Source organism: Tursiops truncatus, chromosome 2 (assembly GCF_011762595.2).
Source record: "Tursiops truncatus isolate mTurTru1 chromosome 2, mTurTru1.mat.Y, whole genome shotgun sequence".
Taxonomy (NCBI): Eukaryota; Metazoa; Chordata; class Mammalia; order Artiodactyla; family Delphinidae; genus Tursiops; species Tursiops truncatus.
This window is the reverse complement of record NC_047035.1, coordinates 166360240-166383959: the sequence shown is the minus strand read 5'-3', so window position 1 is coordinate 166383959 and position 23720 is coordinate 166360240. Positions and strand designations below refer to the sequence as shown.

General features: G+C 38.4%; 1 protein-coding gene across 1 annotated transcript in view; it reads right to left on the bottom strand.

The window, feature by feature from the left end:
• MYO3A (myosin IIIA) overlaps positions 1–23720 on the bottom strand; it is a 178029-nt gene that overhangs the window by 38366 nt on the left and 115943 nt on the right. Inside the window, exons 20-25 of the mRNA XM_019933176.3 lie at positions 15395–15548; positions 13944–14032; positions 11792–11921; positions 6318–6397; positions 5795–5872; positions 3034–3239 (exon numbers count right to left, since the gene is read on the bottom strand). Coding sequence (XP_019788735.2) covers positions 3034–3239; positions 5795–5872; positions 6318–6397; positions 11792–11921; positions 13944–14032; positions 15395–15548 — 737 coding nt within the window. The remainder of the gene's footprint in view (positions 1–3033; positions 3240–5794; positions 5873–6317; positions 6398–11791; positions 11922–13943; positions 14033–15394; positions 15549–23720) is intronic.

Sequence of the window (23720 nt, the reverse complement as noted above, 5' to 3'; positions counted from 1 at the left end):
GACTCTGCTTTGCTTTTTATGGGTTCGCTTCATGGTGTACATTGTGGTATTTTAGACCACAGCACAGTAGGCTGTAAGTAATTCAGGGAGTTTGAGGCTGAGGCAAAAATAATAATGAAAATAATTATAGCTGCTATGTATTGTCGACATTTGGCTCTATCTACAAACTTCACATATATTTCTTCATTTACTGTTTATAACCACCTATAAAGTAGATATTGATACTATCATCATCATCCTTATTTGCAGATGGGAAGACTGAAGATTGAACGTTACTCAAGTAACGCTGAACAAAGTCGCACATTTAGTAAGTGGCAGAATTGGGATTCAAACCTGGGTTTTCTGATTCCAAAGCATGTGTACTTACCTCCTTCACTACACTACTTCCTTCGTTAAGTTCTGTTTGTTTTAGAGCTCTGAAAGCCAAACCATTGTGTATAGGTGCCTGGTGGGAAAATAGAGCCAACTTCAGTGGCTTCTTAGTGTAAGGGTTCATTTGAAATAACTACAGTAAAAACCCAGTGTCTTGTGCAAAGTAAGTTCATGTTATGTGTCTTCCTTAAGGATTATTTCTTTGTCACAAAACAGAAGAGTTTATCTACAACAGAATGGACAAAGGGTCTGATGAATTTTGCATCTTACAAGGAGGGTTAGTCAAAGGCTAAGCCAGACAGAGGAGGGTTAGTTAGTCCTATTTACACCTCCACAGGGCCTTTGCAAATTGTCCTGCCTTCCTAAGAGTCTAGCCAATTCGGATGACAGTTTTCAAATTAGTGACAGAGAAAAGGCTTATTAGCCTTTTATTTCTGGAGCTCCCTAGATTCAGAACAGTTATTCACATGTTCTCCATAAGCTTAGTTTTTTCCCCTCTTCATTTATCATGTAGTAATTTGCTATTCTATAATAGCGTGGGACTTGGAAGCATATTTAAAATTTTATTCTCACCTCTGATCTTCCAAATAAGTTACTTTCAAGTACAACATCATCAAGAAAATCAGCTCAGCTCGTCTATGGGCCATATTGTAAAACCATAGATAGTTTTGAAACTACTAGTTTAGTCTAGTATTTAAGGCTCTCTCTTCGTAACTTTACCTGATCGGTTTGCCCATCTGATCCCATCTTTATAATGTCTGTCATGTCAGTGACACATACTGCTCAGCCAGTCTAATCCAAGTCCCTCTAGTTTTTGGAACACCAACCTGTACGCCAAGAAAGCCCCTTCCTGTCTTCTCCATAAACTATGCCCACCATCAGATCCCTGTTTAGCACTCTTTCTTGATATTCTCTCTTATCAGCCTTCTTGGAGGTCATCTTTCTCTTCCCTGAACTCTTACACTATGTACCATCCCTTTGGATCTTGGTATTTATTACCCTGCGTTGTTCATTAACCTCTAAGTCTGCAGCTCTGAGAATCCTAACTGGACTGTTAACTCTTGAGGATCAAGCAAGCTTTATAACTCAGTGTCTTCCACAGTACTTAGCACAGTGCCTTGTATATTAAAAAAAGTCACTGAAATTTAAGGGTACTTATATTAAGAATATATTAACGTTACCTATATTGATAGTTAAGCAAGTTAAAGATGAACTCTTCTCCTAAAAAATGAGAAGTATAATAATAAGGTCAAATTTTAATTTGAAATTTGAAACTCAAGAACGTTTGGGTTACCTGCTTTCAGGTACAGAATGGAGAATTTACCTACTGGCCAATAAGAAATTCCAGTATTTTTTATTTCTTAAGTTTTGAATATAAAATTGTGTCTGCTCTGTGAGAAGTAAAGTCAATGATTAAATGTTGGCTGTACTTCTGAACTCTAAACCTTGAAGTTTTTAAGTCTGTCTTAAACTACTATAGAAGAGTTGCCAATATGAAAGTCACTATATTTATGTAATTTTGCTCTCTGTCATGAAAATGTGGGAGGGTTTTCTCTCTATCAAGGCAGTTCAAATGAACACCTTTCTTTCCTTTCCTAGGTTTCTAAAGAAAAAAACTCAAAAATTACCATGAATTGCTGAAAATACGCAAAAAGAATTAGAATTCTCATTTCATTTAGAAAGGGTCTTGGTTACCCCAAGTAAAAGATTGCACAGTTCATTGTGCAATCACAAAACTTTGTTTTATTCTTAATATTACTTTGTACACTCTTTAAAAAAGGCAGAGAATGTTACCTATGGAGACTTCCTCAAATGCTAGGCTTTACCTGAAAATTGTAATAGACTTCACTTTTGAAAATTGAAACTTCAAGTTTAATGGCTAAATCATCAAACTGATAAGTATCAGAAACATGGGCATTTCAAACATTAAATATATAAGATATTGAGCCTCTATAGCACCACTAGTGTGTCACTTGATCATATACATTTAATACATAACTTAATTCATTTTACATTAATCTCGAACACTGAGAAGGACTCCTAAAACCTAATTGCTTCTGTATGTCTTCTAAATCCCCTTTAGAGACTATCTCACTCGATCCTCGTAACAACTCTATCAGGCAGTCATGAGGAAAATGAGGTTTCCTGGAGGCCAGGGTTTCTCAGCCTTGACACTGTTGATATCTTAGGCTGCATAATTCATTGTTGGGGGCGGGGAGGTTGTCCTGTGCATTTTGGGATGTTTAGCAGCATCTCTGGTCTCCACACACTAGATGCCATCAGCACCCTGCCCTCCCACCAGTTGTGACAACCGAAAATGTCTCCACACATTAACATGTTTTTTGAGGGTCAAAGTCTCCCCTCATTGGCGATCACTGGTACCGGCCCATGATCACCCAGCAAGTGGCAGAGCTAAGATGAGAACCGGCTCCCCAGAACAGAATCTCAGGCCCCTCTGTCATCCTGTCTCTGACCTGGATCTCTCAGCTGACAACAGAAATTTCCAGCCCCAGTTAAGAGTTACCTGCTCTTTCGACACACAATCATTTTCATGAACAAAATGCCTCCTTTCTAGAACCCCTGCGTGATTCTCTTTCTGTTTCCTATCATTCTTCTCAAGAATTTTTACTGTACATGGAAACTAAAAAGAAGTCCACATACCGCTTTATAAAGTTGGCAAAAAGTATCCGATGTGAGTATCCCTGCCTTCGAATTCTCGCTGTTTCCAGAATGCCTGTGTAGCGAAGCTGGAGCAGGACTTTCTCTTTGTCGTATTTTCTTGCCTGACGTTCATTGTTTGGTTTGATGCAGCGGACAAAGTGAGGTTGGCCGACCACCATTTTAGATAACAAATCCATCAGAGAATACTATAATATGCAACAAAAATAAAATTCCCAGCGTAGCATTCAGAAACTTATGAGCTCGCAGGTCTTTCTTTTAATTATAAGAATAAAATCTGAAAACTGAGAGTTACACAGTAATTCACAATGAGGGATATTTGTGTTAATAAATATTTTCTTGATAGTATATTTTAAAAAATACATATTTACTCATAAAAATGTAGAGGCAATAACTAGGAACTTAGCTATTAAAAGGTTGCCTGTGAATTCTTTTTTTTTTTTTTTTTTTTTTTCCGGTACGCGGGCCTCTCACTGCTGCGGCCTCTCCCGTTACGGAGCACAGGCTCCGGACGCACAGGCTCAGCGGCCATGGCTCACGGGCCCAGCCGCTCCGCGGCATGCGGGATCTTCCCGGACCGGGGCACGAACCCGCGTCCCCTGCATCGGCAGGCGGGCTCTCAACCACTGCACCACCAGGGAAGCCCTTGCCTGTGAATTCTTAAGGCAACTTTAATTAATAGACGAAATTATTTTTGATATAGCTTGTTTGGAAGTAATTATATCCTCTCAGGGAAACTGGCCAAATTACAATATTTAGCACACAATCTGGTTTCCTCCTTATACGATTAATTTCCTTGTCTAGTTCTTTTTTTGTAGAAAGTATGAAAGTAAACACTTTAATCCCTCTGAGTATCATCTCCTAGTTTAAAATAAGGACTGAGAAATTAATGCATTTTACTATGTAAGACACAGTTATAAAAATAAGCAAATCCACTTAAGTATTCTAATCTGCTCTAGTTTGATAATTTTCTGATTTTAGAAATATTTTAACCACATAGATATGAAAACCGTCTTCTGCAGCAATACCGTATTAAAACAGCAGCCAATTGCTGGACAACCAAGTATAACACAGTAGGATAATCATGGTTCAACTAAAATGAAATCCCAACCAACCAGTATGTCAAAGACCGGGATTACGATTGTTGGCAAGGTAACGAGTGTAGGAACATAGACAGCTGTTGATGGCTGAATCTCCTTTACTGATGGAAATATAAAGCCTGGGTTACAAAGCCAGTGCAAACCAAATCCTGGAATTGGGCAACTGACAAAGCACTGGGTTTGCACAGCTTCCTCTTGGGCACCGACACTCAGCTGTGAGCTTCTTCAAACAGCTGGGGTCTGCCACTTTGGGGCCCTGTTCATAACATTTATCTGTGAGTCATCATTGCAAACATCTGCCAGACACTAGAGATAGAAAGGTGATAGACGTGTCTGTTGGCATGCTGAGCAAGAGCTCCCTGCAATTTAGGCACTGGTGCTCCTTAGGGACCAAGGCAGAGTATTACATCATGTTCATCCTCCTCTGCAGAGTGAAACATAACTTAAAATATGGTACATACTATACGGAATTGCCTTCTATCCCTTTTCACTGCAGCCCGAGGTGTAAAACGACTTTATGAATGCATGGCTGGAACATACACACACTGTTTGATGTCAACAACAGTGGTATGATAATGGTCTTGGATGACTCACTTAAAGACGAAAATAATCTGGCTGTAAATACTTTCAGTCCTTCAGCTGTGCTGCAGCCTGCTGTAAGGTGGATGTACCAGCAGCAAACGAGATATTAAGCATATAAATGCACTACGTGCTACTCAAAGATGTTAAGCACACACTGTCTGCTACGAGCTTAGGACTTGAGAAATATTTAATAAAGCTACCCAGTTATTTTTAAAAGTATTTCATGACTCTGTTAGGGAACTGGATTTATTCACTGAACATGTAGTAAATTTAACCCCATTTCCTCCCCTTCTCCCACATTACATGATATTAATAAATTTCTAAATTTTAGGTGGTATTTTATTCATTTTCATTGGCTGGTTAGTATGATTTTATCAGAGAGATAAACAAGAACTGGAACCAATAATGAAGGCAGGGTCATCTAGAGTTTGTTCTCCAGGGCACAGAGAGAATGAAGTGCTTCTTTTCTTTCCTATCTCTCTCCTATCTTGTCCAAGGAAGAAAGGTCACCTTGGTCCTATGCTAAGGACACAGTGACTCACTTCCTTGGCATGTTACTGGTATTTCCCTGGTGTCCCTTCTCTTTGTCCCGTGCCTACACCAGTTCTGTTTTTCTTTCGAGGTGCTCAGCTCGTCTAGGCACAGGGAGACGTGGAGTGGAGGTGGATGCTCAACCTTGTCCCATCTGTCCACCTTAAGATCATTCAGGGGTGGGAAGGAGGGCTGATGGTTTTCATACCACTGAATTTCAAACCCTTTTAGGCTTTATTCTAGTGAAAATGTATTTGGTTCTATGGACAAATTGTAACCAAGCTACAGACCGCCATTAAGATTGACCTAGTGTACAATAATTTCATCAATAAAATACCAAAGTAAACCAACCCATAGGTTTTTGAGAATGCACTGTAACATATCGTGTATCTAACAGATAGTAAATGAAATACAACACAAATTCTCTTTTGCTAATAGCACTCTGATATTTGTTACTTACTTTTAATCTGTAACTCCCATTTAGAATAAATAACATGCCTAAGCACACACAACATAATTTAATATCTTACTCTAAAATACGAAGCAACTGTTTGTGTTTTCATGTTGGTTGTCTCTCTGGCGTGACGGGCGGCTTCTCCAGTTTCACCCTAAGACCCAGAAAGACAGCGATAGTTCAGCACCTATTGTAATGTATGCTCTACAGGGAGCACGTGGAATTTTCCTTAGTCTATGCCTTCACACACATAAAATAACAAAATGTTGAATTTTAATTTTAAGGTAATTGTTTTGCCAGTCTCATTGGGATTTTAATCAGTTTTGCCTGGAATGTATCTCTGACCTTAGCTAATACATTTTTAGTTGGTCTTAGAGTAACATTAAAACTAGCTATAAATGAAGAGTTAGGAATATATCAGAAATGCATGATTATCTTAGTGACTAGCGGTAATATGAACATAAGTATCTGTTTAAGTAGAAAAGAAAGATCAAAGGGAGAAAACGAAGGGAAAGGCTGTTTACTCTTATCATACAAATACTTCCATTGTAAAGGTTAGATTCTTAGACTCACCTGCCATGAAGAATACATTTCCTTACCTTTGTCACGTTGATTGATTTTTCTGAAGTCCTCATTTGATAGTTCATTATGTTTTTAGTTTTAGAATATGGCAGATTACCTATGGGAATGTAGATAAAATTAATACACCTTTTAGAATCCTTAATGGTAGAAGATTTCCTCCATTTACTTCAATGTTAAAATGAGCATTGCTGGCCCTGCAATATTCATACTCACGTGCTTGGTTAACTAGTTATTGAGACACTTAGAAATAAAATAATATTACTTGAAAATGTATAACAAATTTTAAATTCAGAAAAACACTCCAGCTTAGGGAATAGAAAAAGGAGAGGTAAGTGTTGGATTTCCGTTTAATTGCTACAAGATATGGGGTGATTAGGATAAAGGGAGTGATTTGCTTCTTTGTGTGTGTGTGCTAAATAGCATCTGAGACTTTCTTTAATGCAAATGTAAGCTTTACAATGGGCCTTAAAAACCATATGGATCATTAATTCACATGAAGTGGTTATAAGCAAATCAAGTGTGGTTGAGGGCAAAGGACGTTTTCAACCTAACATTCAGAAATATATGCCTGGTGCTAGGGCTCTATAATTGTACACAACCCAAGGCTGTGGAAAATCACAGTGTAGTGAGAAAGATTACGTCCTCTGAAGCCAGGAAGACCTGGGTTTGCACACCAGCCGCAGTGTTTAAATTGTGGATCACCTACTTAGTCTCTGAGTCACAGTGTGAGTCCATAAAATGTGGATAATTACGCCTACCTCACAGGATTCTGATGACAGGTGACGTGTGTCTAGCCCGTGGTGCCTGGAAATGTCAGTTCTCTTTCACTCGTTGCCCACCTCCCACCAAGCACAGTACACCAACTAACCCACGAGCCAAGAGTTTATCATCCTAGTAGGAATGTTCCAAGTATCTCCAGAATTCCGTATCACTTCAGGAAGATTGTTTCTCTTTCATCCTTGCAGGCAATGAGGCTACATATTTTGGCAAATTCCTCACATTTTTTTGTGGCTGCAGAAGGCTGGCTCAGAGATGAGGGTGCAGGAAGGAGCCCTGCCTGGGGTGCGGCTGGCAGCGCCCTGTTCTGCTCTCATCCCCTTTCCCTCATCACCCCAGGAAAAGTGCTGGGGAGGGGGGGTGGCTTTTGTGCGGGGCTGAAACTGCATTCGGCACGGTTCCCTCTTGAAATGTGACTCTTGCTGAACAGAGCTGAGTGGACAGAGACAGTAACTGATGACCGTCAGAGGGGCAGCTTCAGGAAGTATGCCTACTGTTCTTTTTCTTTCTTTCTTTCTTTTTTTTTTTTAGGATTATCAGGGAAAGTTTTAAAAAAATAATTTAATTGGGAGAAAAAGTGATCATAGACTTGGAGATTTCTTGGAAGCCTGATGAACATACAAAGTGCTAGAAGCACATGAATTAGGACAGACCCTTTGCTTAACAGATATCATTACTTAATATTAAGCAAACATAAAGTAACATTTTAAGTCTATCTGAAAATCAAACAACTAGAGGGAATTTAAAGATTACTAATTTCCCTTTAACAAAATTTACACACTAACCATAAAATTATTTAACAACAAGATAAAGCGAGAGCCTTTCAAAAACTCATTTATGCATACCAGCAAGAACTAAAATTAGCGTAGATCTTAATTTCAGAGAAATGTATCCTCTTTGCATCTATAGTTGACCTGATGAACGAACCTGTGATAAAACAAACTAGAGATTTGAGCTGCCAGCAATTCTGATGTATTTCCCCCTAATGCTGGCCGAACTATATTTCATATTTGCATGCCAAGGGCCATGGTTATTTTAGAATCTTGCAGAAGCATAATGTAGAAACAACGAACCTGAGCTTTCAAGCCTAATTCTAAGACTTCTCAGCGGGGTAATGTTGAGAAAGGAGCTCAATGTTCCCCAGTCTCAGTGTGTCATCTGTAAAAGCAGTTCCTCCTCAGAGTGTTGTTTTTAATTTATTTATTTTTGGCTGCGTTGGGTCTTTGTTGCTGCACGCGGGCTTTCTCTAGTTACGGTGAGCGGGGGCTACTCTTCGTTGCGGTGTGTGGGCTTCTCATTGCGGTGGCTTCTCTTGTTGCGGAGCACAAGCTCTAGGCGTGTGGGCTTCAGTAGTTGTGGCACGCGGGCTCAGTAGCTGTGTTGCACGGGCTTAGTTGCTCCGCAGCATGTGGGATCTTCCCGGACTAGGGCTCGAACCTGTGTCCCCTGCACTGGCAGGCGGATTCTTAACCACTGTGCCACGAGGGAATCCCGAGTGTTGTTTTTAGAAGTAAATGAAAGTACTTAGTACAGTGACTAGCACATTGCAATTTCTAAATAAAGTTATCTATTGTCATTGTTATTATTATTATATGTGTACACATCTAGCTGAATGTAAACCCCAAACACCTTTGATAGCTTTGAGGTTGAGTTACTGAAACACCTTTGACTATAGAGTTCTGCTCTCCTCCCTGGCCAACTAGACACTGTTCTGCTGAAAGTCAGGAGACATGGCATAGTATTGAGAACCTGGTTGCATATTTTATAAGGGTGAAAACATGAAATTAGATGCGTAGATGCTGTTGGCAGATACAAAAAGAGATGGCTATCTTTATGTGAATTCACTTTATTAAGAATATTTATAATATATATCATCTTTTAGAGTTAATATGAGACAAGGGAGAGTCGCATCAATCTGTTTGTGTTAAATGCTCCAAAGTTGGAGCTTTAATACAATTATATTGTTTCTAACATTCAAAGGCTTTCTTTTTTTAAAATTTTTATGGGAGTATAGTTGATTTACGGTAGACAATTGTTAAAGTCAAAACTGAAGACTTTTTTTATGAACAAGATAAAGTAACACAAACTGGATTACCTTCTCACCTAAAACAACTAAAAAGACATACGAAGTCTATGGAACAGTTTTTTTTTTTCTTTCCAATTTTTTTACTGTGGTAAAATAGACATAACATAAAATTTAGCATCTGAACCTTTTTAAGTGTACAATTCAGTGGTATTAAATACATTCATAATGTTGTGCAACCATCACCACCATCAATCTTCATAACCCTTTTCATCTTGTAAAACTGAAATTCTATACCCGTTAAATACTAACTCCCCATGCCCCCCATCCCAGCTCTTGACAACCAACATTCTACTTTCTGTCTCTATGATTCTGACTACTCTCAGTACCTCATATAAGTGGAATCACGTAGTATTTGTTTAGGAGCAACAATTTTTGCATGAAGCAACAATTTTTGCATCAGTATAGGACACTGATCCCTGAGAGAGAGGAAACAAATGAGGTGAGCCCTATGATTACTCCAGCTTTCTGTCCAGAGGGTTTATGTTGCAATGTAGGGAGAGGAACCCAATGAAGCCTGGAGAGAACAGATGTAACCAATAGGAAACAAACAGCAAGATAGTGTCAAGCCCAACCATATCGCTAATCACATTAAATGTAAATTGTTTGATCACCTCAATTAAAAGGCAGAGATTATCAGGTTGGATTTAAAAAAGCAAGGCCCAATTATATGCTGTCTACAAAAAACCCACTTTAAATATAAACTCAAAAATAAGTTGAAGTTAAAAGCATAAAAAGATACACCATTTAACTACTAATCATAAGAAAGTTGGAGTCTTCCTATTAATATCAGGCAAAGTAGATTTCAGAACAAAGAATATTACCAGACATAAAAGAGTTATTTAGTAATAATAAAGGGGACTACTCATCAAGAAGATATAACAATTCTAGATGTTATGCATCCAATAACAGACCTTAAAGTACATAAAGCAAAAACTGATAGAAATGAAAGAAAAAATAGATAAGTTGACAATTATAGTCAGATATTTCAAAACCACTTTCTCAGTAACTGAGAGAACCAGGAGAGAGAAAACTTGTAAGTATACAGAAGATCTGACCAATATTATCAACCAAGTTGACCTAATTGCCACTTATGGAATACTCCACCCACCAACAGCAGAATACACATTATTTTCAAGTGCAAATGAAACATAAAACAAGATAGAGCATATTCTGGGTCATAAAACATGTCTCAATAAATTTAAATGAATTAAATCATACAAAGTATGCTTTCTGAGCAATACAAAATTAAATTAGTAGTACATAACAAAAATATACCTGGAAATCCCAATATATTTAGAAATTAAATGTAATACTTATAAATAACCCCTATAAATGCCTATATTAGAAAAGAAGAAATTTTCTTAAATCAATGACTTAAGTTTTCATCTCGGAAATCAGAAGGCAAAATAAACCCTGAAAGAAACAGAAGAAAACAATAAAGACAAAAGCAAAAAAAAAAAAAAAAAAAAAAATCAACAAAATTAAAACTAAAAATTCAATAGACAAAATCAATGAAACTAAAAGTTGGTTCTTTGAGAATATCAATAAAATTGATAAATGTCTAGAAAATCTATCAAGAATAAAATGAGAGAGAACATACTTTATCAATATCAGGAATAAGAGAGCTGATATAACCTCAAGATCTACAGACATTCAAAGGATAACAGGGGTTATTATCAAATTTATGTCAATAAATTTGACAGCATAGATTAAATAGATATTATCAAATTTATGTCAATAAATTTGACAGCACAGATTAAATAGAAAATTTTCCTAAAAGATGCAACCTACTCTAAAGCTATTTCAGATTGACATATACAAACTGCTATATTTAAAACAGATAATCAACAAGAACCTACTGTATAGCACAGAGAACTCTGCTCAATATACTATAACAACCTAAATGGGAAAAGAACTAGAAAAAGAATAGATACATGTATAAGTATACCTGAATCACTCTGCTGTACACCTGAAACCAACACAACATTGTTAATCAACTATACTCCAATATAAAAAAAACTATATTTCAATAAACATTTTTAAAAAAGACTTTCTCAGGAATAAAAGTCAGTAAAACGTTCAGAAATCAATCCATGTAACTCACCATATTTATAGATATAAAGCAAAAACAAAGCAAAAACAAATGATAATTTCAATAGATGCAGAAAATTCATCTATGTACGTCAAGAACTCATCATATTTTACTGTCTAAATATATGCTCTTTAGTGTGTGTCAGTTATACCTCAACAAACCATAAAAAATGAAGTGCAGAGAACAATTCTGAACTCCAATAAAGAAAAAGACCAAACTACATTTTTTTTTCTACTTAAGAGCAAATGCAAGGATTATATGGTTGGTTGGAAAAAGGCACACAACTTTTTAATCGATTAGGCAGAACTCACTAAACCTGTAGACTCTCAAAGGCTCATCCAATGTTGCCCACTCCTGACACAGCAGGTAATTCTGAACTCTCTGAAGGTGACGGTACTCTTTTAGTGAGCAGCTAGGACACCACCGTATTTTCTGGTGAGTAATTCAAAACTTTTCTTTAATGGAAACCTAGCTTCTCTGTAAAAATAAAACCAACTCACGCACCAAAAAAATGGAAGGAAATTGCCTCGGCTTACCTGTTTTTGTTAGAGGGTGGCTGACTAGCTGTCGAATTACGCTGTTTTCTGACGACCTCAAAAGGAGCACAATATCAGTTGGAAGGGTGTCTCTGTTTTTAGCTAAGAACCCACTTGCGTTATAGATGACCTGTTGATAAAGCATGTTATCATCATTGTCACAGTCAGTGTCATCACCCTCATCCTCATCAGCAGCATCATTATCATCACCAATAGGTATTTACTGAGAGCTTTACTTAGCTCTAAGTGACAGGTACACGAGGATTTACAAAGGTAGTCCCTTACAACTTGGTTGGAAAAGTGAACCTCTCCAGGCTCACATTATATCTTTTCAGAGAAAAATCTGTGTCATAATGATTGTATTTGGGTTGAAATAATCAAAGAGGTTTGCTTCCTCCCATTTATTATATCATGTTGGCAATTTCGTGGGTCTCCCTTCTCTGTTTGGAGGGTTGGGGCCCCCAAGGTGTTCTCATTTCTGTGATAACTGGTTCACCTGCAGTGAAAAGGCTTTTTATAGATTGAGTCGCAGGAGTAGTGTGGTCTAAATACACTGTGGGTGTGTGTGTTTCTGGCACTTTTAAATAATTTTAAGATTTTTAAAGATCAATGCAACCCAAAGATTTTTGTAGGATGGTCCAATGTGGCTGTGGTTATGGACTGAATTGTGTCCCTCCAAAATTAATATGTTGAAAATCTAATCCCCAATGTGACTGTATTTTGGAAACAAGGTCTTTAAGGAGGTAATGAAGGTTAAATGAAGTTTACTGTAAGAGTGAGGCTCTAATCCCACAGGACTAGTGTTCTTATAAGAAGAGGAAGATACACCAGAGATCTCTTTCTCCCCCTCATACGTACACAGAGAAAAGGCCATATGAAGGCACTGGGAGGAGGCAGCTATCTGCAAGCCAGGAAATAGACCTCACCAGATGTGCCGGCACCTTGATCTTGGCCTTCTAGCCTCCAGAACTGTGAGGAAATAAATTTCCATTGTTTAAGACACTCAGCCTGTGGTATTTTTGTTATGGCAGCCCAAAAGACTAACACAGTTGTTAAAAATAACTGGATAGGGTTTCCTTAGTGGTGCAGTGGTTGAGAATCCTCCTGCCAATGCAGGGGACACGGGTTCGAGACCTGGTCCGGGAAGATCCCACATGCCGCAGAGCAACTAAGCCCATGCACCACAACTACCGAGCCCGCGTGCCACAACTACTGAAGCCCGTGTGCCTAGAGCCTGTGCTCCACAACAAGAGAAGCCACTGCAGTGAGAAGCCCACGCATCGCAACAAAGAGTAGTCGCCACTCGCCGCAACTAGAGAAAGCCCGCGCGTGGCAACGAAGACCCAACGCAGCCAACAATAAATAAATTAATCTTAAAAGAACTGGATAAAATGATCATAGGAAATTCTTAACGAATATTTTAAAGTAGGCTTATTTGGAAAATCACATGCTGAAAATCATGAGAAAGGTTATAACTGTGATATTTAAGGTAGATTTTGTTTTCAATGACTAAAGTCTGGACTACTGACTGACACAGAAGTTCTACTAGACTAGAACGCTCAGGGTTCTGTGGTATTTTATTTTGCTTGTATATGTCTATGAATTCCTTCTTGATTTGAATGTCTTCTTAGTCCTCCAATATTTATAACATCATTGTGAGGGAAAGACCTGTTATTCTCTACAGAAGGGAAAGAAACTGTCTCCTGGGTTTCTTTCCATATGTAGGATGGCATATCTGAGGTATGCTCTGGTGTAGGAAGTGTATCCACCAATGCATAAACACTGCTTCCTCTGACTGCATGACAGTCTATCAGTTAATTCTAATTAATCAGCTCAGGGATCTGGCCGTACCTCCAGCCTGGTACCTTCTCTTGTTGGGAAGGAGGAAAGACAAAGGCTGCCATGGACAGAGAAGCAACTCAAGTCTGAAGAAGGCAGTTTATACAAAAGGTTCTCAGCTATCATTAAAAGAAGAAAAAAATAGGTACCCATTGGCAGCCAACCACATGCCAAGCCACACCTCAGGATCAGAAAGATGTACTCTTTATATCATTACAGCCATCTATAAATATTTTGGGCCATAATTTTCGTGGCCTTATTATTCAATGAAAGACTAAAGAGAAACTCAGTTATAATGTTTCAGAGTTCTTACCTTTCCTGCATAATGGTGAATTCCAAAACTAACTTCCATTCTTTTAGGCCTCCAGAAGTACTGTGATTTCAGATTACCTTCAAATTTTTCTGTAGAAAAAAATTTAACTCCAATATCAAGCATGTAGGAGAGCCTCAAAAAATACCGATTGAGGGTTTCCCTGGTGGCGCAGTGGTTGAGAGTCCGCCTGCCGATGCAGGGGACACGGGTTCGTGCCCCAGTCTGGGAGGATCCCACATGCTGTGGAGTGGCTGGGCCCGTAAGCCATGGCCGCTGAGCCTGCGCGTCCGGAGCCTGTGCTCCGCAACGGGAGAGGCCACAACAGTGAGAGGTCCACGTACCGCAAAAAAAAAACCCAAAAAACCAACTGACAGAATCATCTCTTTCACCATAAAATGGAAAAGGTGCAGTGAATAAACACAGAAAATTTTATATAGTTATTACAAGCAGATTTGTAATATAATTATAAATGGTAAGGCAAAACTTGAGATCATGAATTTTACCATTCCAATATGATTTAGGTCAGCAGCTCTCAAACCTTAGCAAGCATCAGAATCACCTGGAGGGTTTGTTAAAATAGACTGCTGGGTCCCACCCCCAGAGTTTCTGACTCAACAGATCTGGAGTGGGATCCAAAAATTAACATTTCTAGCAAGTTCCCAGGGGATACTGATGTTCCTGGCCTGGGGACCCCATTTTAAGAACCACTGGTACAGAGGGAGGAAACTAAGTACTTGAGATTGTCCAGAGAGCTTTGAAACACAGCTGGATGTGAAGCCATGAGCCTAGAAATTTGGTATTTTGGTTCTCTTTTTTATAAGAAGCGCTATAGGTTGTTACTGATTACATAGGAAACACAATAGGATCATACAGGCATGTCTACAACAGTTTTACCAGCACAAGTTCTCTGTTATTTCATGTCCTAGAAGGTACATTTTAACATCAAAATCAAGGGACTAGTATGAAATGATTTCCCCACCACGTTGGGGTTATTTTCTTTTCCCTCTAGTATCGTCCAACTAGAGGAGAGAATAGACAATCAGTGAGTCAGATAAATGACGAGAACATCACAGATGAATTTATTTCCTCCCTGTTAGGTATCTCATTTCCAATTCTGGAGCTGTCCTTTTGCCCTGTCCTCCAATTTCTAGTTTTGGGCTGGATAATTACTAAGGTCATTTCTAACATAAAATCCTATGATTGGGGCTCTACCATAATATAAGGAGAAGTCCAATACTGAAACTTGTTTAATTCATCACTAAATATTTCACCCTATTATAAACATTCACTGGTCTAGGTATTAGATCCAAAGCCTCTTCCCCAAAGTTAGATACGCAGGCTTTGTCACAGCAATACTCTACTAGATATTTAAAAACATTTTTTTAAGTCATTCATAACTACATGACCGTATTACATGAAAACTATGTAGACATACTGAATTTAAAACTCACCTACAAGAGTCTGGTCGGTGGCCTTGGGAAATCTACACTCTTCATCGAGGAGGGACAGTAAACCCATTGGCTTCTGCAGGAACATATCTAGGAGAGGCCGGTTATCTTCGTATTCAATAACTCTAGCATCCACATCTTCATTTATGTATTCATTCTGTAACGGGACACGAGATGTATAGAAACACTTAAAATTTTGTGAACAATATGTAACTTGGCAGCAACTACCTAAAATTCTACTTTACACACATGATAAAAAATTACTCCCTACGACCTTGCCCTTAAGCTGAGGGTATCATTTTATTTCTCTCTCCCCAGAAGTGCCAGTTCATTAAAGTTAGCACTGATGATACTCAGGGTAGTAATAAAAAGTTTCTAGCTTCTATACTAGAATTACAGGCATCTCAAGTTTTCCAGATGCAGGAGACTATGTTGTTAATGAGCAGTAATAAAATCATGTTCCAGAATTGATAGAATATTAATTAGGTATATCTTAGGGTTACACTTCCCCCAATTTAAGCCTTTTATCTAAATTCAGAAATGCTGGATCTCTCAAGAACATAGTTTTTCAGTCATGATGACATTTACATTGTTTGGGGTGAACGGCTGTGGGTCACAGGAACAACCAATGGCTGGAGAACCAAGAACACGTAGGTTCCCATCTGGGCTCTGCCACCTGACGAGCCATATAGTCCTTTGGAATTTTCTTACTCTTTAAACTTCTGTTTTTTCATCTACTAAACAGAAGTAACAATCTCCATCTAACAAGGTAATAATATCTGGTAATCACTAGTAATCATTTGTGGTGGAGTATGACATAAAATGCATAAAATAAAAACAATAATTACTGTAAGATGTTGGTACCAGCACAACATAGATACTGATGATCTATTTTACAAAAAGGACAAGAAGAATTGTGCTGTAGCTTTGCTTCTATGACTTTTGCCTTCATACTGGGTCCCCCTCACCCCCAGTGCTGCAATGTGTAAAAGACAGGACATAGACGACCTCTGAACTCGGACTTGTAGTGATGCTTACATGGCGGGTTCCCCCCACTTTCTCAGGTGATAAAGCAACTATTACTGGGGAAGTGTATCAAATAATTGCTGACTGGGGAAGAATGCCCTGCACCATTCACAAACGAAAGTTACAGGCTACTTTCATTACCATTTTAATATATTCTTTAATTCATTAAATATTTTCATTGAACACCTTATAATAAGGCACTGTGATGGGTGATAAAAGGATGTTTAAAACAAACTCTCTGTCCTCAGTGAATTTAAGATAAAATTTGAGTGATTAGTTTTGTAAATAAATACCCAAAATGCAAGGTAACACGGGATAGATAAATGCTAGGTACGATGTACTACAGGAGTTCAGAGAAAGAGAATTTATTTCTGGGATCTTCATGGATGAATTTAGCCAATGGCAGGTGGGGCATTTCATAAGCCAAAGTTTTAATCTCTGCTTTTGGGGCCTTATAAAATTGAAATCACAGTCAAGAGTGTCACCAGGAAAAAAAGTAAATGTATATTTTTAAATAAAACAAAATCTAATATGTAAAAATGAGGCAGAACCCACTGGTCTAAAAGTTAGATCACCTGAAAGACATTCAGTTTACCCAGTACAAAAAATGGAAACAATGTTTGAAGTTTCACAGCTTTTTCACTTGACGGTAACCTTGGGAGATGTACACAGACCTAGAATTACGTGACTGTCAGACACATTATGCTGACAGCATATTATAGCTTAAATGGCAACTGCAAAGTTCAAAAGAGGTTTTGTATATTTTCTGTGGAAAGCGTTCAAGGTTATGGTCTAAATCAATGCATTTGTCACTTCTATTTGCCTGTGTCAAAATCCGCTGAGTGCTTCGGTGGCAGGTCATACAGAGCAGAGTAACTTGGAAAACAATGGGCTTAGACCTTTAAGATACTTGTTAGTATCTCCAGGCAAACCAATGGAGAAAAAATGCTGTTACTCAGGATTCACAAAGCACTCACTTTTAGTAAAGTTATCATGCCTGAAACAACATATTATGTATTTTTATGGCCGTAATGATTTCGAAATGTTCAGTTGTTTTTAAGTATATGTGGAGAAATGTAGCTCATGTAACTACTCAGAAAGTCCTCTATGTCCTGTACATTAAACAAATACATTTAAAGCAGATGAGTAGAGCTGTTAACTACAGTAAAGCTGAGCTGTTTAACATATATAATCCCTACTCTGTTGAGATGCCCCCAATTCCCTTTTGAAAAAGGGATCATTTTAAGCATACATCAAGGAGAAAGGAAGTGAGAAGCCGTGGGTGTTAGAAAACCTCATGCCTGAAACAAGATCTCCTTGTTCTGCATTGAACTTTGAGTGTGAGGCGTGGAAGGACATAGCAGTTAAGGAAGCCTATGGGAGATGCATCCGCAGCTATGGCCTCAACAACAAGCTTAAATACTTTGGGCCAAAGTGTCACCCCAGGAGGGATTTGAGATTACTACCTTGAGTCCTCAGACTCACACAGCAGCGTGGGAGGGTGGCCACCATAAACTGATAGGGCTGCAAGCTTCCACATGCTCCTAAGGCAGGTGAAAATGCAAGCGTGGACTGCTCAGCAAGGATCACCAACACAGTAAAGGCTCCACGCGTATCACTCAGGTCTCACCCCCTCAGAGAGCCCGTCTCCTGGTCTGACCCAGCAATACCCATTCCTCCACTGGTCACTCTCCATCCCTGCCCTGTCCCAGCCATCATGCTTTAAATTATTTCATAGTATTTCTAGCATTTTCACTTATCCTCCCTCTCTCTCATTAGAATGAAAACTCCATGAGGACAGAACTTTTATTCCCCTCTGTACCCTTTTCCTCTGTCTCTAGGGAGACTTGGATGTGTTAAATAAATTACACATGAATGAATGGAGCTCTGAGTGACTTTCCTGGGAAATTATCTTCTTTCTCCTCCCCCAGCTTTATTGAAATAGAATCGACACAGAACACTGTGTAAGTTTTAGGTGTACAATGTCTTGATTTGATACACTTATATACTGAAAAATGATGACCACCACAGAGTTAGCTAACAACTCCATCCCATCACATAATTACCATTTTTTTTTTTTTTTTTTTGGTGAGAACATTTAAGATCTATTCTCTTAGGAACTTTCAAGTATACACAGTATATAGGCAGCCTAGCAGACTGCATCATCATGTAAAGGATAAACAGGTCTTACCTATCCCCCCAAAGCACCACGTTATCATTTTACTGTTGGAGAATATGTTTTTACTACCATCCGGTAGTTTTGGCTAAGTCTGAAGTTTCAAAAAGAGCTTCCTGAAATCAAGGTTTCAATCAAGGAGTTTGGCTTACATGGTATTTTCTTTCATGCAAGATGGGTATATGCAGAAACAGGGCACACTGAAGTCTTACACTGAACTTGCACCTGGGAAATGAAGTCATATCCTTCTCATGTAGGTAAGTCCATTACCTGACACTGCTCCAGTTTTAGGTATTTTAGAATCTGGAAGTATTTTAACAGTTGGTTTAGAGGATCCTCAATATTTATTCTCCTGTGTTTGCTGTTTCAAGTCATAAATCACTATCTCTTATTTTTATAAGTTTAGTCCACTTTTTAATGATTCTCTGCTTCAAGTCATGGGAGAAGAATGAATGGGATTTATATCAGATGGTATTTGCAGTTCGCCTAGGTTTGTGGCACCGTCTCTGTGTAGATCGTTGCAGACAATGCTACATAGTGAAATTCCTTGAACATTTGTGGAGCACCTGCCATGTGTATATTTAGGGGCAGGTGGGACTGGGGAAGGTAGAAATAAAGATGAAAAAGGTAGAGTTCCTGCCCTTTAGAGCATAGCAAGAATGCTCTCTGCCTTTCCATTCCAACCTTTAAGTTACATCCTAGGATTTCTTTGCTTTTGCTATATTCTCTTTTTCAGTTGTTCCATCTCCTAGGTCTATATCCTTCCTGTTAGGTGGTCTCTAAGCTCTCCGGCTGTCACAGTCTCTGTCACCACTGCCACCTGCCTCAGTGTTACTGTTCTCTCCAGTCTCCTTCCTTCCAGACTTACATTGATTCTCCTTGGCCTTTCATGTGAAAATACTGTCTCTCTCTCTTTTTCCTCCCCTCCTTCCCCTCTCCCTTCTTCCTTCTTTCTTTCTTCAACTAGATGGAGCATGTTTTCTTCTGTACAAGAGAATACTTTGTAAGTTCCTTGTTTCTTCTGAACTTCGCTTATTTGTTTGTTCGTGAGAATATCCTGGATGGGTATCAGAAGACCCAGATTCCGGCCCTGGCTTTGTCTAACCAGCCTGGAACGTTGGGCAAGTCACAGGGAGTCATTTGTATCTATGAAATATAAATGATCTATTTAGGTTTCTTCTGGTTCTAACATTTCAGAATGCCAAAACTGCCTGACTGTGTTGTGAAACTTAATGAATAAATGAATAAACGTTCTGTTGACAGAACATTTACAAGGGGGAAGAAGCCACATACACATTTATTCCCTGAAGCCTGTCTTTTAGTAAAAGAATTCCTACTCACCAACTTCTCATATGAGTGTACACACTCATGAAAATATTGCCCGCGTGGAAAGAAACCATTGAGAAGTTACTCACTCTAAGAGAAAGGCTTTATAGGTTGAAAATCTAGGATTTAGGGTGTTATCAGTACTCGAGGTGCACTGAGTATGTTTATTATAGTGAAAAAAGAAATTTTGCCACTCTTTATCTTGGAATAATTTCAAACTAACAGAAAAGGGGCAAGAACAGTACAAAGAATTCCCATGTACCCTTTACCCAAGCTCCCCGATCCCTAGCATTTTACTGCATTTGCTTTATCATTTGCTCTCTTTCTATATATACATATTATTTTTAGTAATAACATTTTACTGAAGTAGCTAAGTATTAAAAAAAAAACTAAAAATGAAGAAAGCACAGTGGTAAATATGCATGCTGTAAAAATCTAAACTCTTGATGTTAAGTAAAATTTATGATTGGAAATCTATTTCTTTCGGTATTTTCTATTCAAAGCTGATATCAATGGTTTCGTTCATTTTTACGTTAATAGCAAGCCAAAGAGAATGTTGATCATCATTCACTTGAAATGACATAGGTCACTAATTCAGAATTTGACAAGTAAACTAATGAGAAAGTATTTTGCATAATTCCTAATAAAATATACATGTTATATTTTACATATATTTAAGAACTTTGGAGAAAGGAGATTTAAATGATGCTCTCTAGAAGAGCTTCCTTTTTCAGAAAAAGAGATATATACATTTTGAGATGAAAAGTTTCATCTAGTCACTTTTTGTATGTGGTACCTAACCTTGAAAAGTCTTTAAAAGCCATGAAGGATTTTACAAATTTATATTCTATTGACAGGTATTGGTTTAGGATAAGGAGGAATTTCGGTTAGGAATTCAGATGACATGTAGTTTTCTATACGCCGGGATCTCTTTCACCTTAAACTATTTTTGCTTTACTGTCATGTCTATGTCTTTACCAAAAAATTTTATTTCAGTTTGTCAATGCTATGTTCTAATCTTACATGTAGAAAACTATAGTAACTGTATACAGATTGATGCTCCTATAGTAACCGTATACGGATCGATGCTCCTATAGTAACTGTATATGATCGATGCTCCTACAGTAACCGTATACGGATCGATGCTCCTATAGTAACCGTATACGGATCGATGCTCCTCTAGTAACTGTATACGATTGATGCTCCTACAGTAACCGTATACGGATCGATGCTCCTATAGTTAACCGTATACAATTGATGCTCCTATAAGTAACCGTATACGGATTGATGCTCCTATAGTAACCGTATACGGATCGATGCTCCTATAGTAACCGTATACGGATCGATGCTCCTATAGTAACCGTATACGGATCGATGCTCCTATAGTAACCGTATACGGATCGATGCTCCCATAGTAACCGTATACGGATCTATGCTCCCATAGTAACCGTATACGGATCGATGCTCCCATAGTAACCGTATACGGATCGATGCTCCCATAGTAACCGTATACGGATCGATGCTACCATAGTAACCGTATACGGATCGATGCTCCTATAGTAACCGTATACGGATCGATGCTCCTATAGTAACCGTATACGATTGATGCTCCTATAAGTAACCGTATACGGATTGATGCTCCTATAGTAACCGTATACGGATTGATGCTCCTATAGTAACCGTATACGGATTGATGCTCCTATAGTAACCGTATACGGATCGATGCTCCTATAGTAACCGTATACGGATCGATGCTCCTATAGTAACCGTATACGGATTGATGCTCCTCACTGTATATTTCACTCAAAATTATTTTTAATCATAATTAAAAGATTTTTAAAAATATTATCAAATTGTCAAAATAAGTACCACAAATCCTCATATCACATTCAGGGTGTTGGCCAACTTCACTGATAGAAAAGAAGCAGACTGAGTGCAGCATGGGTGTTGAGGGAGGGACGGGGAGGACCCAGGAGCCCAGGAGGCTGCCTGCGGGAGCCAGAGAGGGAGTGTGGCCCGCTCACAGCCAGGAGATGCTGCAGGGATGTGCCACGTGTAGCTACTCATTTGGGTACCAGCTTTCATGCTCACTTAGTAGGTGAGAAGTTTAAGGAACATTTGTGTGTGATCTCAAACAGTAGCCTAAAACTTGGCCAAGCATTTATAAAGGAAGATTTATTGCATACCAAGGGTTTCTTAAATGTACAGCTGTCTTAATGCTTAAGGAAAATGCCTGTAAAATTGCCTTTATCCCTTGAAGAGCTCACATAAGACAAATGCCACCACCATCACACACATATGGCGTGTGCAATAGGGAAGAGAGCTGGATATGAGATAAAAATTCACACTTTGCAAGCAAAACAATTTGAAGACATTTATAAGGGGTTTGTTTCGAATTACCCACATATTTTTTTACCAGATGACTGATTCTTTTTACTTTATGATGATAAAAAACGTTGCAAGGATAGATACTATGTAATTGAACGAATCTTTGTTCTTTGTAATTGCCACAAATTATGTGTTGGAGCCCACATTCAAATCCTCAAAAGCTTTAAACTTTAGGATATGAACAGCTGGAGATAAAATTCATACACATCAGTTTCTGTGAGAAGCCAGAGCCATAATTGCAGTTATTGTTTCCATTTCGTGCTGTAAATAGCTTCCTGCTTATAAGATGACTTCTGACTTTTAATTTTAAACCCATGAGTGCATACATAAATTATATATGTATATACATGTATGCCTATATTTTAGCAAAACAAATATTAATAGCTCATTTTAAAAACACACTTTAGGGACTTCCCTGGTGGTGCAGTGGTTAAGAATCCGCCTGCCAATGCAGGGGACACGGGTTCAAGCCCTGGTCTGGGAAGATCCCACATGCTGCGGAGCAACTAAGCCCGTGCACCACAACTACTGAGCCTGTGCTCTAGAGCCCGCAAGCCACAACTACTGAGCCTGTGTGCCACAACTACTGAAGCCTGTGCGCCTAGAGCTGGTGCTCTGCAACAAGAGAAGACACCACAATGAAAAGCCTGCACGCCGCAACTAGAAAAATGCCCTCGCGCAGCAATGAAGACCCAATACAGCCAAAAAAAAAAAAAAAAAAAAACCCCAAAAAACTTTAGCTCAGTTAACAGTCAGAAAAATGTGCTGCACTAATGGATCAGAACGCTTATCCTAGGTATAGATGGGCATATGAGGAAGTAGAGTGAATTTTCAGGATTCTAGAGCAATGCTTTGTAGTATCATACGTGAGTTCTGGGCCTAAAGAACAATGGCATTTATTCCAATTCAAACTCATGCCCACGGGGGACTAATCCATCGTTAGTGTTCATTGAGCTCCCTTTCATATGGAAGAAAACCAGAAAATAAGCAAAAACAAACCCAACAAAAGCAAAGTCTTGGCTACAAATTACCATGGAGATTCAGTGTGAAGGCTATTTGGAAAAGATGCCTCCCTTATTAGAAATGCGATGGCTTGTTTGCTGCTCTTTGAACTGCTAATTAAAAGCTTTTTGAAAAATATGGAAGTAAACAATGTGCATAAAATAACACATCAAATAGGGAAGGCTGAAATATGAATACTCTATTTGTGGAATTAATAAAGTTGACAGAAAAGTATACACTTTTCAGTTGCAACTTATTTAGCAGAGCTTGATTGAGTCTTGAATTTTAAAAGATTACAACCATATTCCTCATCACCTATTTGCAGGGGAGGGGACCTAGATTATTATCTAACTTTCAAACTACTGTTTTCAGACATAAATTGTTCCTTTAAATTTTATTAAAGTCAAATGG